The sequence below is a fragment of the Montipora capricornis genome, chromosome 3 (genome assembly GCF_036669925.1).
Source record: "Montipora capricornis isolate CH-2021 chromosome 3, ASM3666992v2, whole genome shotgun sequence".
Classification (NCBI taxonomy): Eukaryota; Metazoa; Cnidaria; class Anthozoa; order Scleractinia; family Acroporidae; genus Montipora; species Montipora capricornis.
The window spans coordinates 62,602,863-62,617,862 of NC_090885.1; the positions used below are offsets into that span (position 1 = coordinate 62,602,863).

Consider the following 15,000-nt stretch of genomic DNA (forward strand, 5'->3'; position numbering starts at 1 on the left):
TATTATTATATCCATTTATTCTACAACTTAGTAATACGTCTAGCCTACCAAATATTTCCAAACAACCAATGAGCAAAGTTAAGTTAACGCTCCTTACAGTGGAAGCATTGCTAATATGACTACCAAGAAACAAACACACACTCATCTTGAGACTTTTCCAGGTAAATATCGCTTATATTAGGTCGAAGCAAAGTACTGTTGCTAACGCAAATAACATGGATGGCTAGTATTAACGCGAGTTTCTTTTAAGGCCCTGGAGAGGGTGGCTTACTCCCAAAGGCACCCTTCAAGAAACGATGAACAACTGTATGTTGGCCAACTAAGGTATTCTCAGCGCTAATCATACCAGACAAAGCTGATCTAGTAGTGATAAGTGCCGAATGGCATAGAGGGGAACTCGGGATAGGAAATTATCTGTTTAAAAACATTGCTCTTGTCATTCAAATGTGCCATCCGCAGGAACAAAAGACCCTTTGTTTTGACCGCCAACGGTGCTCTGCCGGTTGGCACATTAATGACAATAGGAGACGTCAACGATATCTTCCCTATATAAGAACTCAAAAAACAAGGGCTAGACTCGGGGAGAGTGAAGGGAACTCCCTCTGACTACAGAATACAGCCCATTTCAAAGAATAAACGCTGTACTGAGTGGCCCGTGCCGGCACCACTCGAATGCCCTTGGCCTGATCAGCCTTTATCTTACCCAAACATTTGGGAATTAGAATTACTGTGCAGCGATTCCTGCTCCCGAGACTGCAAGAAACATTAGTTACACTGGTAATGCCGAAGCCACCAGCACTCGCAACAGTTTGAAAAATCAGTATATACCACTGGTGGATGACCAATGTAACGAAACGCCTGGTGGACACTCTCAACCCACATTCGTAACTCAATGCCCTACTACTTATTTATCTTCGTTCCTAGTGGAACATAGGTCCTCAACTAGAGCGCGCCACCTAACCCTTTTTTGTGCTGTGCCCTTTGCCTCATTACACGTGAGATGTTTCCTCTCCAAGTCTGCTATTCTCGTACGTCGCCAGCTGTGCCGGGGTCTCCCTCTCTTTCGCTTCCCCTGTGGGTTCCACTCCAGTACCCTTTTGACTACATGTCCATCTGGTCTCCTCAACGTGTGGCCAATCTATCCCCAAGCTCTTTGTCCTATACCTTGCTCTATCGGTCGCTGCCCTGTCTGTCCCCAAAGCTCCTTGTTGCTGATTTTTCTAGGCCACCAAGTCCGCTAGATGTTCCTCAGGCTCGTATTGATGAACACTTGCAACTTCTGCTCCAATCCCTCAGTCAGCCTCCAAGTTTCAGGACAATACAAAAGCACCGCCTTCATATTTGACCCAAAGACTCTCAGCTTGGTCTTCGCTGTTAGTGCTGTGGATCGTCATATTGGTCTCAACATCGCAAATGCCTGTCTTGCCTTTTCAATTCGTGCCTAAATGTCTTCATCAGTGCCTCCCTTCTTGCTTACAATGCTTCCAAGGTATGTGAACTCATCCACTTCCTCAATCCGCCCCCCTGCAACCGACACACCATCGCTTCGTTTGGTACCAATACGTATCAACTTTGTCTTGGTGGCATTTATCTTCAGGCCTACCTTCGCACCTTGTACCTCCAAGCTTAAATCCCATGTCTTATCCCTCATATCCTATATTGTGTGCGACAGTAGGACCAGATGTCGTAAAGGTCCACTGAATACCTCTCTTCCTGTCAAAGGCTGCCCTCGTCACCCAATCCAGGGCGACCAGAAACAACAGGGGAAAGAGGCAGGCAGCCTTGTGTTACCCCAGTCCTCATGTTCAGTGGTTGGGTCCTCTGTCCATTGTGTAACACCTGTGGGGAAAGACCTCTGATGATGGTGACCACCTTGTCAGGCATCCCGTAGTGCCGCAACAACCTCCACAAAACCGCTCTGCTGGTACTATCGAAGGCCTTTGCGAAATTCTATAAAGTTGATATACAAGGAGGACAGCCACGCGATGCTTTGCTCCACAATAATCCGCAGCGTTGCTATTTGATCCGTACAACTTCGGCCAGCTCGGAAGCCGGCCTGTTCCTCTCTCAATTTTTCATCCAGCGCGATCTTGATGCGCTCCAGGAGCACTCTGCAAAACACTTTACCAGCCATGTTTAGCAAGATGATGCCACGCCAGTTTTTACAACAGCTCAGATCACCTTTCTTGGCCAGCTTGATTAGCAGACCCTTCTTCCACTCCTCTGGTATCTTCTCCTCCCACCATATCCTGTTGCAGAGGTTCAAAAGAACCTCCTCTGACGTGTCCACTTCTTCCCTCAAATCTGTTGTGCAGCGCTAGCTTGAATGCGAAGTCTTTAAGCATGCTGACCTCGTAACGCACTAGGCCACTTTCCCCTTTTCTCACTTTGGCAATCTTTAGCCTGAGGTTTGCCATCAACATAGGGTAGTCCGACCCAATGTCTGCCCCACGCAACACGCAAATGTCCTGCAGCGTGCTCCTCCATCTCTTATTAAATACCAGGTGGTCGATCTGGTTACCAATAACACCGTCAGGAGACCTCCATGTCCGCTTATGACACTCCTTAGGGGGGAACAGCATTCCACCGATTACCAATCCATTTGCCTGACAGAAGTTCGCCCACTTCTCCCCATTATAATTCATCTTAGCTCTTGCCCCATACTTACCCATCACTTCCTCTCTGCCTGTTTTGTCCATCCCCACCTTAGCATTCATATCTCCCATGACGATCTTCACATCTCTGCGTGGCACCTGCTCCAAAACCATCTGTAGCTGGTCGTAAAAATCGTCCTTCACCTCCTCCGTTGCCTCATTTATTGGGGCATAGCATTGCAAGATGATGACCTGCCGCCATCTTGAGTTGAACCTGGCTCTGATTATCCTCTTAGACACTGGTTCCCATTCCAGAAGACAGAATGAAGCCAACTCCTTTCTCAGGATTTTCACCCCCATCCATTCCTGAGTACAGCACAGTTTCTCCTGTAGCTATCCTCAACCTCCCATAAGAGTTCCATCTCATTTCATTACTCCCAGAATACTAATACCATATCTCTGCATCTCTTTATCACCTGAGCAAACTTCCCAGTCTCAAACAACGTCCTTACATTCCATTGCCTGATCTTCACCCCCACTTTGGTGACAGCAATTTCATCGGCGATTTATGCGTCATCCTCTGCTTTACACGCTGCTCCAACGGGGAGTTAGCATCCTGTACCCCTGCTTCCCGATAGGGCGCAGTGGGAATTCTAGTTTCGGTTTCTATAATGTGCTTCTTTTTCCGGGAGTGGGTTATCGGCCCGCCGCTCAGCCCCCAACCTGGAGGCCAAGGGGATGTTCTTCGTCTGGCCTCAACCCTTCGAGCAATCCGGCATAGTTAGACCTGCCAGGGACCAAAGCCCCCACCGGCAGAGCTCTCTGGGTCCTTGAGACACACAAGCTCCACCACCACGACAAGGTATCTGCCCAAGCTGCCCTAGCTGAGCAAAATAAAGACACGAGAGCATCCCTTTCTTTTATCGGATAGTTACACCCTCATCAAGTCAGAATCTAGAGTGAGAACCAAGAAAGTGATTCCCTTCGTGGGGGTCAAAACAGTTTTAATGATAATTGGACTGACTCTTATATAGCGAGAAAAGGAACCAAGAACATCCTTTCCCGGCAATAAAAAACCATCTACCAGAGAAACAAAGTCACAGAAAGTCCTTTGTGCCCAAGGACCTCCAGGGGATGTTTCATAAACTTGTGGAAAATCACCGGAGAAAACAGACGCCAAACTCGTGAGTAACGACTTAAATTCATAGAGCTGCTCATTAAAAGAAACTTAAGGAACTTCCTGTTCGCTAAGGCAAAGGGACAAGCATAATAGGCAAGTTTAAAAACTAAGAAGGCCAAATAAACTTCCCACGGGGTAAGCAAAATGAGGACTGCGTTGACTGCATCCAACTTAAAATGCCGAAAGCGAAGAGCTGCATTGCAGGTCTCAAAATGAAAAATCAATCTGTGCGAACCATCCACCCAATTTGGTAAAATAGGGGCCAAGCATTGCCCGAGGTCATGCAGTGACCTCGGATCACACCAAATTCCTCTACATTTGTAGCTTGAAAAACGTCCTTAGACATAGCAAACTGCTGATGAACATTAAAAATTCGTGTGACAACGTTGTACATAGTCCAAGATTCCTGGATCTGAGGTGACCTTCAGCCACTCAGAAAAGCAAATTTCAGTCCGTCCCACCATTAAGGGTGGCTGGTTTTTTAACAAACTGTTGACTTCCTCATCTGGACATACATACCAAAATTGTTGGTTGCCTCGGGAAAGGACCTTGGCCTTCACAATAACAAGAAATGGTCTGTTATCATCTCTAACTTCAACAGCCTGACGGGCATAACTAGTATCAAATTGATAGGCAGTGTAAGTCGGCAAAACGGTCATTGAGATGTTTAAGACCGGCCAAAAAATGGCTTGATTCATCCAAGCCTGGTCAACAATCATTGAGGATAGCAGAGCGCTCTCTGGCTGGTGACGAGGCTGCTAAGTGCCCACCCTGGAGTCACTTGCCTCGAACATGATCTAAAAGAAGCTAAAAGCAGGCTACTGCAGGCTCTGCTAACGTAGATGCTGACTGTCTAGACAGCATCATTCAGATCATAATGGCGACCTGATTCCAGGTCTGCTTTCATAGACGCCTTTACTAGGTCACAGGCAAATGAATATTGTAATACACTCCCTCCTATTGAGGATTGCAGACCGCTCTCTGGCTGATCTTAAGGCTGTAAAGCGCCTCGACTAGATAACATCACAAATGGTGAATGCCTTAACAAGGTCACTCTAGGTAAACGTGCGATAAATGTGACTATAACGTAGATCACTTATCCTTTGAAATGTATCGTACAGTGGAATTCGTTCGGTTCAAGCTGCCGAACAGGCGCCACGTGGTACTAATGCGAATGCCTACACGAGGTCATTCTAGCTGAATGTCCATAACGTAACTATTACATAGACAATTCACCTTTGAAATTTATCGTACAACGGAATTCCTACGGTTAAAGCTGGCGAACAGGCGCCACGCACGTGGTGCTAACGCGAACGCCTACACAAGGTCAATCTAGGCGAATTTTTCATAAACGTGACTATTACATGGTTCACTTCACCTTTCATACGTATTTTACAAACTCTAATAAAAGACTTTCCGTCCAACGACAAAAGTGGCAATGTCAGAGGAGGGTTCAAATCCTAAAATACCACATCTGGATACAAAGATCAAGAGTTTCCAAAATGGCGGACACACGTGTTCACCAATCCGGTATCAAAGAACGCCATAACAAGGTCATTCTAGATTCAAATAAACACAAGTAACTCCTACAGAATTCACTTCACCTCCAACAAAGAAACGTCAAGGGGAAAAGGAAAAACACTTACCTGGGACAGCGGAAAAAACTAAAAATTTTCGACAGAACACGATGCGATTAAAAAGCACGTAAACTCCCTTCAAGCAGTTACGGTTCAGTGATTGTGACGTCCCTCCCTGCAGACTAGGTTCCTTCTTCATGTCAGTACCGGAGGTTACGGTTTATGAGATAGAATTAGAAAGTTAAGTCGAAAATTTGCAAATAGCCTACAAATTTTAGTTGCGACGTGCACATTTTTAGTAGCAAAAATTATTAGACCATACAGCTTTGCGATAAAGCTATTGTAAGTTAATTTCTTGTTGCCTTTGTTAAAGCCACTAAAAAGAGCATATAAATGGGAAGACAAATGTTTTCCAGAAAAGATTCTTTGAAGGCATATCGTGGCCAGCATAAAAGTAGCATTGGATAAATTGGAAGAGCATTAAAGGAAATTGCATTGAGTAGTAAACCAGACTTTGTAATTTTAACAGAAATTTATTTTATCAAACGAGTTGATAAAGGTCAAATAGTCACTGTGAAAGATTTGGAAAGCTGACGTTTCGAGCGTTAGCCCTTCGTCGGAGCGAATAGAGGAATTGTGGTTGTTGTAGGTTTATATGTGTGCGGAGGAGATCTACATCGGCGAAACAGGGAGAAGATTGGCGGACCGCTTTCGCGAACACCTACGAGATGTAGAAAAAAACGACACACATGCCTCAAAACCAGTCGCACGCCATTTTAATCTTCCTAATCACTCCCACCAAAACATGACTATTTGCGGCCTATCCTTACACCACGGAAACACAGAAAGCCGTAAAAATCTCGAACAAAAATTTATTTTTCAACTGGGCACACTCTATCCACACGGAATCAATGAACGCCTCTCATTTCATTAATCTATTCACAAATTCACGTCACCCTATTTCTACCAATAGCAAGCTCCTGCACGCACATATAAACCTACAACAACCACAATTCCTCTACTCGCTCCGACGAAGGGCTATTTCTGCTTGAAACGTCAGCTTTCCAAAGCTTTCACGGTGGCTATTTGACCTTTATCAACTCGTTTGATAAAGTAAATTTCTGTTTCAATCTCCCACCGACGCTGCACCACAGTTTCTTTAGAAACTAAACTTTTTGTTTTTTGTAATTTTAAGCTAGACATATAAACCAATTGCAAAGTTTCGATTGATTGCCGTCTTTTAGTCACAAAAGCGACTCATACAGGGCCGGCGCAATTTCCCAGCAATGATACAAATTACCTATAAGTAGACGGAATAGGTAGGCGCTGCCCTCTACCAACCAATCTTAGGAAAGTCTCGAATTAACAGACTGGTACTACAAATAATAATTATTGTTGCATGTGAAAATGACTAAAATGCGAGCACTTCTATAATCATACTGGCTCAGCTCCATTTAATCCTACACCAAATGCAGTACATTTTAGGAGGTGCCACCCACAATGTGAGCACTTGCAGTTACTGACACTATTTATTTGGTAAAAAAAAAAACAGTGAAAAGTGACCCATTAAAATGCTAATGATATAAATTAAGCATATGCATCAACTAATTATAAATTTTCTTCCTTCCTTTTACGTTTTGTCTCTTTCTCAGGAACGTGTCCCACCACCAAACACAATTAACTACCTTGCTGACGTGATGTACAACGCCTACTATTGTTTTGAGGCCTCCACACTTCGTAACATGGATGATGTGGCATGCGGATTGTGTGGAGTTGTTGGGACAATATACCTGGGTGATGGCAATGCAAAGAACTGTTGCATCATCGCTGCAGTAAGTACGTTAATGAATGATTAATCATCACTGCATATAATCATCATCGACCTTTTTTTTTGCCTTTTTATTTACCTTTTATCATATGGCTCGCCTTGCTAATATCGTGGTTAAGTCTGCTAAATCATTAGATATTCGCTACCATCTCACCCGTGGCGATGTGGCGAGTTATTACTTCTCATGGCTTATTAGTCACATTTAAGTTACAAAAACGATTCAATTTCGAGAGAGTCGTCTTCACAATCCTTTGCTTAGAATTGCAGGTTCGCCGTTATGCCCTGTTTCTGCTTATTTACACCTGATTCGTTTAGTCCCCGCGCGCCGTTCGTGTCCCGTTTTTCTCATTTCATTTTTTCCCTTACAAAGCGTACTTTTGTTTCTTCTTTCCATTCAAATTTGGTCCCGGTCGGTGATTTTTATCAAGTGATTAACTAATCCTGGTGCAGGTGCTTACAACACAAGGCGCAAATGCAAGGACTTGGACAGTATCTTAATACTACTGAAATCTCATGGTACTTTAACAATAATTCACATATCTTTAGTCTGTCATGATATCTTTAGTCTGACTGCTACTGAGATATCAAATGATTGAATTATTTTCAATACTCATATAATTGAAGGAAGGAAAATGACATATCGACGTATTAGAGTCCAAGTAGTTTTTTCACGTTTTCGACATCGTTTCTGAAAAAACAAAAAAACAATAAAGAAATAAACAAATAGTGAGTTAAATGAAAATTACATTCATTCATAAAACTGTTTGTGCGTAGTTAATAGCAGCAATTCCTATTCAGTGTCAGTTTGACATGTAGACTGTAAGACCTCAATAGCTAACTTTACTTTCCACAACTAACTGGCAATCAGCGATCAGTTTCACTGTCAGTCCATCATAATACGGCTCAAACAGCTAGCTATCTGCAGGAAGGCCCAAGTAGCCGACCTGATAAATGCAGACAATGTTTATTTCAGGTAGTAGCCATTTCTCTGTAAAGAACGGACCAACTCCTTTCGACAACTTGCTCATTAATAACATGTACAAAGTACAGCGATTCAGTCATTAACGTTGTATTTAAATAGCACTTACCATTCATTTCGCGCTTGTGTTGCCTAAATTCAAAGGTGACATCATCGCCAATTAGCACAAATGGCGCCCAGTGTTTTGTGGCGGAATAATTCTTTGTTCCCCGAAGAGATTTCATCGCATGGTGAAGAGCAGTACTTGCACTTTTTCTGTTTGTCAAGTGTTGGTAAAAACTCTTCATGAACATAAAGGTCGCCTCGTCATCGATTGCCCAGAGTGACACTAGAACAGACCGGGCACCAGCACAAAGGAAAGCCCTGGCTATTCCCACAACACCCTCAGATTTTACCTCTCCCTGGCCACTATGACAGCAACTCAGCACAACCAGCTTTGCCTGAAGACGAACTTCATGAACATCGCTCATTGTTAACATATAATCTTCCTTTTTGGGGATCTGGGATGAGCGGTCGGGATTTGGAGCTAAAACAATTTCGCCAAATTCGTCATCTCCATGAGCAGCAACGTGGATTAAAGCAACTGACTTCATTCTTTTCAGCACCTCAGCTTTCGTTGCATTTTCGCCAATGAGAGGTGTGGTCTGCAGAAGTTCTCCGATCATCTCCACCTCTTTTTTTGCGCACGGCAACTGTTTATACATGGGTTCATTGATACCCCAAGTGATTTCCTTCAAGCACGGATCACCCAAAAGGAGCGCTCCACTCTTACTGTGGAAGCTATCAGGTGCACTAGCGATCACTTTTAAAGCGGTCAATGACGGAATTGCACGGATCCTGACAGTGTCACTCAATGCAGAAAAAGGAGCCAAGCAAAATGGTCCATCAGGCACAAAGACTAAGTCATCACCTTGCAGCAAGTCAGCGATAGGCCTCACTAAGACTTCATACAAGGGCTGCAAAGAGTTCACAGAGAAGCTCAAGGACTGAACGGTTTCCTTGACAGCTCCCCCACTGCACGAGAAGTTGCTGTGTTGTCTGTCAAGCGAACGATTCTCGCATCGTTCAACAGTCCCCGCACTGATCTGTTTCAAAGTAGTTTCCATCAGTGAGTCGGCACTTCCATTTTTTATCTCCTTTTGTCTAAAATTTATCCTGCTACCTTCTCTTAGCAACCAGAAGCTGATCGTGTTCACGTCAAGTGCTATGAAAACAGTTTGTGAAGGTAGATCTTTTATTACAAAAGAGATAGTTTCCTTTATCTCATCAATGACGTATTGCATCTTAAAAATGTCAGACAAAGCCTGTGCTCGTCCAACCTCAGCAGCAGACAAAGCCTAATCAACCTCTCCATGCTTCAAGAGTGCTGTTCACAGGGCATTGAACGCAAGTCGATTTGTTTCACGAAAGCTTATTTTCCATGCATCCTCTGACTGAAGAAGACACCTTGTTTCATCATAATAATTTATACTTTGATGATAGTAATTGAGAGCTTTGCTCAAGGAGTCTAAAATTTCATGAACACAACCGAGCTGATAACATGCCATTGCCTGCCCTATGGGATCCTCGGTCTCCTTGGATATACTAAGCTTTTTTTCGTTAAAGAGAAGCCCTTTTTGAAACTCACCCATATTGTAATAAGCGTTGCCAAGATTTCCATAAGCAATTCCTTTTCCGGCTATGTCCCCTACTTCGTTCGCAATACTAAGATGTTGACTGTGGTACTCTGTGGCTTGCTTAAGACTGCCAAGACTTTGATAAGCGCTGCCGAGATTGCCATAGGCACTTCCTTCTCCAGCTCTGTCCCCTACTTCTTTTGCAATACTAAGATGTTGACTGTGGTACTTAATGGCTTGCTTAAAACTGCCAAGTCTGTGATAAGCACAGCCGAGATTGCAATAGGCTTTCCCTTCTCCGGCTCTGTCCCCTACTTCTTTTGCAATACTAAGATCCTGATTGTGGTACTCTATGGCCTGCTTAAAACTGCCAAGAGTTTCATAAGCATTGCCAAGATTGCAATAGGCTCTTCCTTCGCCTACTCTGTCCCCTACTTCTTTTGCAATACTAAGATGTTGACTGTGGTACTCTATGGCTTGCTTAAGACTGTTAAGTCTGTAATAAGCATTGCCGAGATTGCCATAGGCTCTTCCTTCTCCTACTCTGTCCCCTACCTCTTTTGCAATACTAAGATTTTGATTGTGATACTCTATGGCTTGCTTAAATCTGCCAAGACTTTGATAAGCGTTGCCGAGATTGCCATAGGCCCATCCTTCTCCAGCTCTGTCCCCTACTTCTTTTGCAATACTAAGATGTTGATTGTGGTACCTGATGGCTTCCTTAAAACTGCTGAGACTATAATAAGCATTGCCAAGATTGCCATGGGCACTTCCTTCGCCAGCTCTGTCCCCTACTTCTTTCGCAATACTAAGATCTTGATGGTGGTATTCTATGGCTTGCTTAAAGCTGCCAAGTCTGTAATAAGCGTTGCCGAGATTGCAATAGGCTCTTCCTTCTCCGGCTCTGTCCCCTACTTCTTTTGCAATACTAAGATGTTGATTGTGGTACCTTATGGCTTCCTTAAAACTGCCGAGACTATGATAAGCATTGCCAAGATTGCCATAGGCTCTTCCTTCTCCGGCTCTGTCCCCTACGTCGACTGCAACACTTAGATGTTTATTGTGGTACTCAATGGCCTGCTTAAAACTGCCAAGACTGTCATAAGCGATGCCGAGATTGCCATAAGCTGTTCCTTCACCAGTTCTGTCCCCTACTTCTTTCACAATACTAAGATGTTGGTTGTGGTATGCTATGGCTTGCTGAAAACTGCCAAGACTTTGATAAGCATTGCCGAGATTGCCATAGGCTCTTCCTTCTCTGGCTTTGTCCCCTATTTCTTTTGCAATACCAAGACCTTGATAGTGGTATACTATGGCCTGCTTAAAGCTTCCAAAACTTTTATAAGCTTTGCCAAGATTGTCATAGGCTCTTCCCTCTCCGGCTCTGTCCCCTACTTCTTTTGCAATACTAAGATCTTGATTGTGGCACTCTATGGCTTGCTTAAAACTGCCAAGACTATGATAAGCATTGCCGAGATTGCCATAGGCTCTTCCTTCTCCAGCCCTGTCCCCTATTTCCTTTGCAATACCAAGATCTTGGTTGTGGTACTCTATGGCTTGCTTAAAACTACCAAGACTTTGATAAGCATTGCCGAGATTGCCATAGGCTTTTCCTTGTCCGGCTCTGTCCCCTACGTCTTTTGCAATACCAAGACCTTGATTGTGGTACTCTATGGCTTGCTTAAAACTGCCAAGACTTTGATAAGCATTGCCGAGATTGCCATGGGCACTTTCTTCTCCGGCTCTGAAACCTATTTCCTTAAAAATGGCTAATGCTTCTGTGTAATTTCTTATGGCCTGAATAAAGTCGGCTACGTCATGATAGTAGTTACCAAGATGGACACAAGCCAAACCCTCGCCTTGTCTGTTTCCCTCCTTTTTTGCAACCCTAAGCTGTTGCATGTGCCACTCCAAAACGTCCAAGTTTCTATCCACCATCTTGATAATCAGAACCAGGAAGGTTTCATCAGAAATCTGGGGTGCACTAGAGGATAAATGAACGAAAACACAAAAAGTTCAATGCCCTGACTGCACCATGCTAAGCTGGCACAGCAAGATTAATTGACCAGTGAAGGAATATCTATTGTAAGCCAGTATTTTTTTTATAAATGCTTTTTTTCATCAACGTTTTCCAAGGAATGCTTTTGGCAATGCACGAAAAAATGGATTTTCACCAAATTTGCACTGCGCAAACATATGTTTACTCTAGAGCAAACCTGTAGCAAACATGGTAAATGCCACATTTGCACCATATTTTCACACCTGTGTGAATATAGCAGCGAATGCGGCATTTACCATGTTTGCTACAGGTTTGCTCTAGAGTAAATATATTTTTGTATTATATTTGCTCTGTGCAAATTTGGTGTAAATCCGTTTTTTCGTGCAGTGTGGCTTACGGAGACTGTCATTCTAAGCAAACAGGAATATAGCCTGTAATGTGATAAAATACTTGGGTATTTAATGGACTAAGAGCGTTTCATAAAACAATAATTGAGTAACATTAAAAATAGAAATTATATTATGTAATGAGGAAAACACAGCCTGTAGGAAAACAGTGGCATCCCATTTCATCTTTTTTATATAAAGCTTAATGTTCTGAGATGATTCGCTGGAAGGAAATTTTCTGCTGGTATGTAGCCGACACCAAAAAGACAGGATGTGATGCCATTATGAGTGCAATATTCAATTTTCTGCGATTGGTGTCAAACTCAAAATTTTTTTACATCGTTTGTGTAGGCCTTTGGTCCCATTCTGGTCTAAACTTTAGACTCAGGCCCAGAACCCTCGATTGCCCCCCAGTAGTCTTGAGAAAAGTAAAATTATGGATTTCCCAATTCCGTGGAAGCAAGTCGTAAAGGGGTTGCTTAGTCATCTTGAACAACCATCTTTCGTGCACAGAACGGTTGCCTATCTTACATGCCCTGAATCTTTTCCTCGGCCGTTTTTTGACGAAGTTCGAGGTCCATTCAAGGCCTTGCACCCGGCAGAGCTTGACCTTTGGCGTTGCTTGGCTTGATGTTGCTGTGTTGGAAGGTTCATGGATCGAATTTTACGTAACTTGCTATTTTGTTTACCTCAGTATTTTGGCCCGACGATGGAGACTTTCCGTTGTCAGCTTCAGAAGCAAGACGAATTTCGTGGCGGATGATTTGTCTTATAGAGTCCTCAGAGGGGACGAAAACATCGCCGTCGTCCATCCGAGTTTCAAATGCGAACAGGGAAACTGGAAATAGGCTTTTTCGGCGTCAACTCGCATACAAACTGCCTCTCTGAGAACACTTTCGATGCTGGAAGAACGTGACGTACTGGATTTGGCTCTGGGTCCAACGCGTGTGAAGAAAGACGGCGTTTAGAACCTGAGCGACTATTACCAGTCTCGTTTGCCATGTGGCTTCCATTCCTCTAGTGTTAACTTAGACAGTTTTAAAAAACTTAACTAGTGAGCAGCGCTCTGCGAACTGCATTTGTAAAACGTTTTATTTTCCGGCGCGTTTCGTCTAGTTAACGTAGACTTGTTCAGGGAATTTTACAATAATACATTAAACGCCTGTATTCAAGCCATAACTGATGGCAAAAAATGTGGGCCACAAACCTTCAGGTTTGACCGGATTTTCGAAAGGGAACAGGCGTAGCTGTGAAATATTACACGTGATAAACAGTGTTTTGGCTTTTGCGTAAAGCTAATAGTAAGTCTACATCACAGCGGGCTATTATCTTTAAGAATACCTTTAATTGCAGTCACGTGCGTATGAAGAATGTAATCAAAAGGGTTATGTTAGAATTAGATTGCACTGCTTGTTACTAGACTACTGTAACATTAGCTAATCTTTGTAAGTAAGTTAAGAGCAAAGTAACATGACGTTTCGACGACTTCATGTCATTATTGTCCAATGAACAAGTTAAAAAATTAACGGCAAGGCATATTTATAGTATTTGGGATGTGAGAAAATTAAAATTAGCAAACGTTACATGAAAACATTCATGTTGTTCGCAGACAACTTGGCGACCTCGGAAGGAAAATTAATCAGCAACTGCAGCCAGTGTTCACAAGCAAAAAGATCGCTGATCATCTCAGAGTCACGGAAGAAAAGCCTCCCCTGATAAACCAGCAAAGTGCAGTATATGAATTCACATGTGATTTATGCGATGCAAATTATATTGGTTACACTTGCCGCCATCTCCATCAACACGTAGAAAAACATAAACATTCCGTGATAGGAAAACATTTCAGGGTCGAGCATGCCTTAACACCTGACAATTTAATTAAAATCTTTAAAGTCCTCAAGAAATGCCATGGCAAACTCGATTGTTTGATATTTGAAATGCTCTTGATCAAAAACAAAAGACCGAAACTGAATACGCAAGCGGATTCCATTCGCGCGAAACCTTTTTACAGGAATATATATAACTTTTTTTTCTTTTTTCTTTTTCTTTTTTGTTTAAACATGAATGTTTTCATGTAACCTTTGCTATAAATTTCAAGATGTACTACCCTTGAACTCGTCTTTGGTCAATTTTTACTTCGTTATCGAAGTTACCGCGTCTTAATGCGGCAAACGTGAAAGCTGCTGGTATTGTTCGTAACATCGTGCATCGTGGTTGTAAAGCAGGGAGAAAAAAACCAAAAACCATCAGAACACTTACTGGCATCGGCATCGGTAGAAATGGTAAAGATCATCAAAATCTTAATCTTCGACATTTTCTTGATTCTACGCCATTGAATATGCAAATTTCCAATGATGAAGTAAATGACTCTCGTTCATATTTGGCTGCTAATTCCCTGGGGGAGAGTTCAAAAACTTTGCGCTCGATTAGTGCATTGTGTTATAAATTCCATCGTCAGCTTGAAATACTTCATTGTGCGTCGTTGACTGGTCTTGATCTAGATAGTGCTGTAAACAACCGTGTCCTCAAGAATTCTGGCGACATAATGATCATCGTGACACCATGGAGTTTGTCACGCAGCATGCTTTTAAACAACTAGCGACAAATGCAACTAGAGGAGTAAATACCCTCGATGTGTTCCTTCATCATATCATCATATATCATATATCTTTATTTACCCTCGGATTTTTAGAGTAGGTGGTGTAGCTAATTTCTCCGAGCATTTACCCTCCCAACCATGATATACCACAGAAGACAGACCACTACACCGGGAACTACATGCCCTACTCTTTGCGACAAGTGTGCGGGTTCTTTTACGTCTACGTTCTTTTACGGTTTTTC

General features: G+C 42.9%; 2 protein-coding genes across 2 annotated transcripts in view; both read right to left on the reverse strand.

Moving 5' to 3' along the window:
• Positions 1 to 2,177: 2,177 nt before the first annotated feature.
• LOC138040693 (craniofacial development protein 2-like) lies at positions 2,178 to 2,954 on the reverse strand. Its single transcript, XM_068886373.1, has one exon. The coding sequence runs from the start codon at positions 2,952 to 2,954 to the stop codon at positions 2,178 to 2,180; it is 777 nt and encodes a 258-aa protein (XP_068742474.1).
• Positions 2,955 to 7,253: 4,299 nt separating this feature from the next.
• The window catches only part of LOC138040694 (tetratricopeptide repeat protein 28-like), a 22,621-nt gene continuing 14,874 nt past the window's right edge, over positions 7,254 to 15,000 (reverse strand). Inside the window, exons 3-5 of the mRNA XM_068886375.1 lie at positions 9,538 to 11,758; positions 8,268 to 9,441; positions 7,254 to 7,867 (exon numbers count right to left, since the gene is read on the reverse strand). Coding sequence (XP_068742476.1) covers positions 7,848 to 7,867; positions 8,268 to 9,441; positions 9,538 to 11,712 — 3,369 coding nt within the window. The 5' untranslated portion in view covers positions 11,713 to 11,758 and the 3' untranslated portion in view covers positions 7,254 to 7,847. The remainder of the gene's footprint in view (positions 7,868 to 8,267; positions 9,442 to 9,537; positions 11,759 to 15,000) is intronic.

Bases quoted from the DNA above. Each gene is read 5' to 3' on its own strand.
- LOC138040693 (XM_068886373.1), bottom strand. From the start codon at position 2,954: ATGGGGGTGAAAATCCTGAGAAAGGAGTTGGCTTCATTCTGTCTTCTG.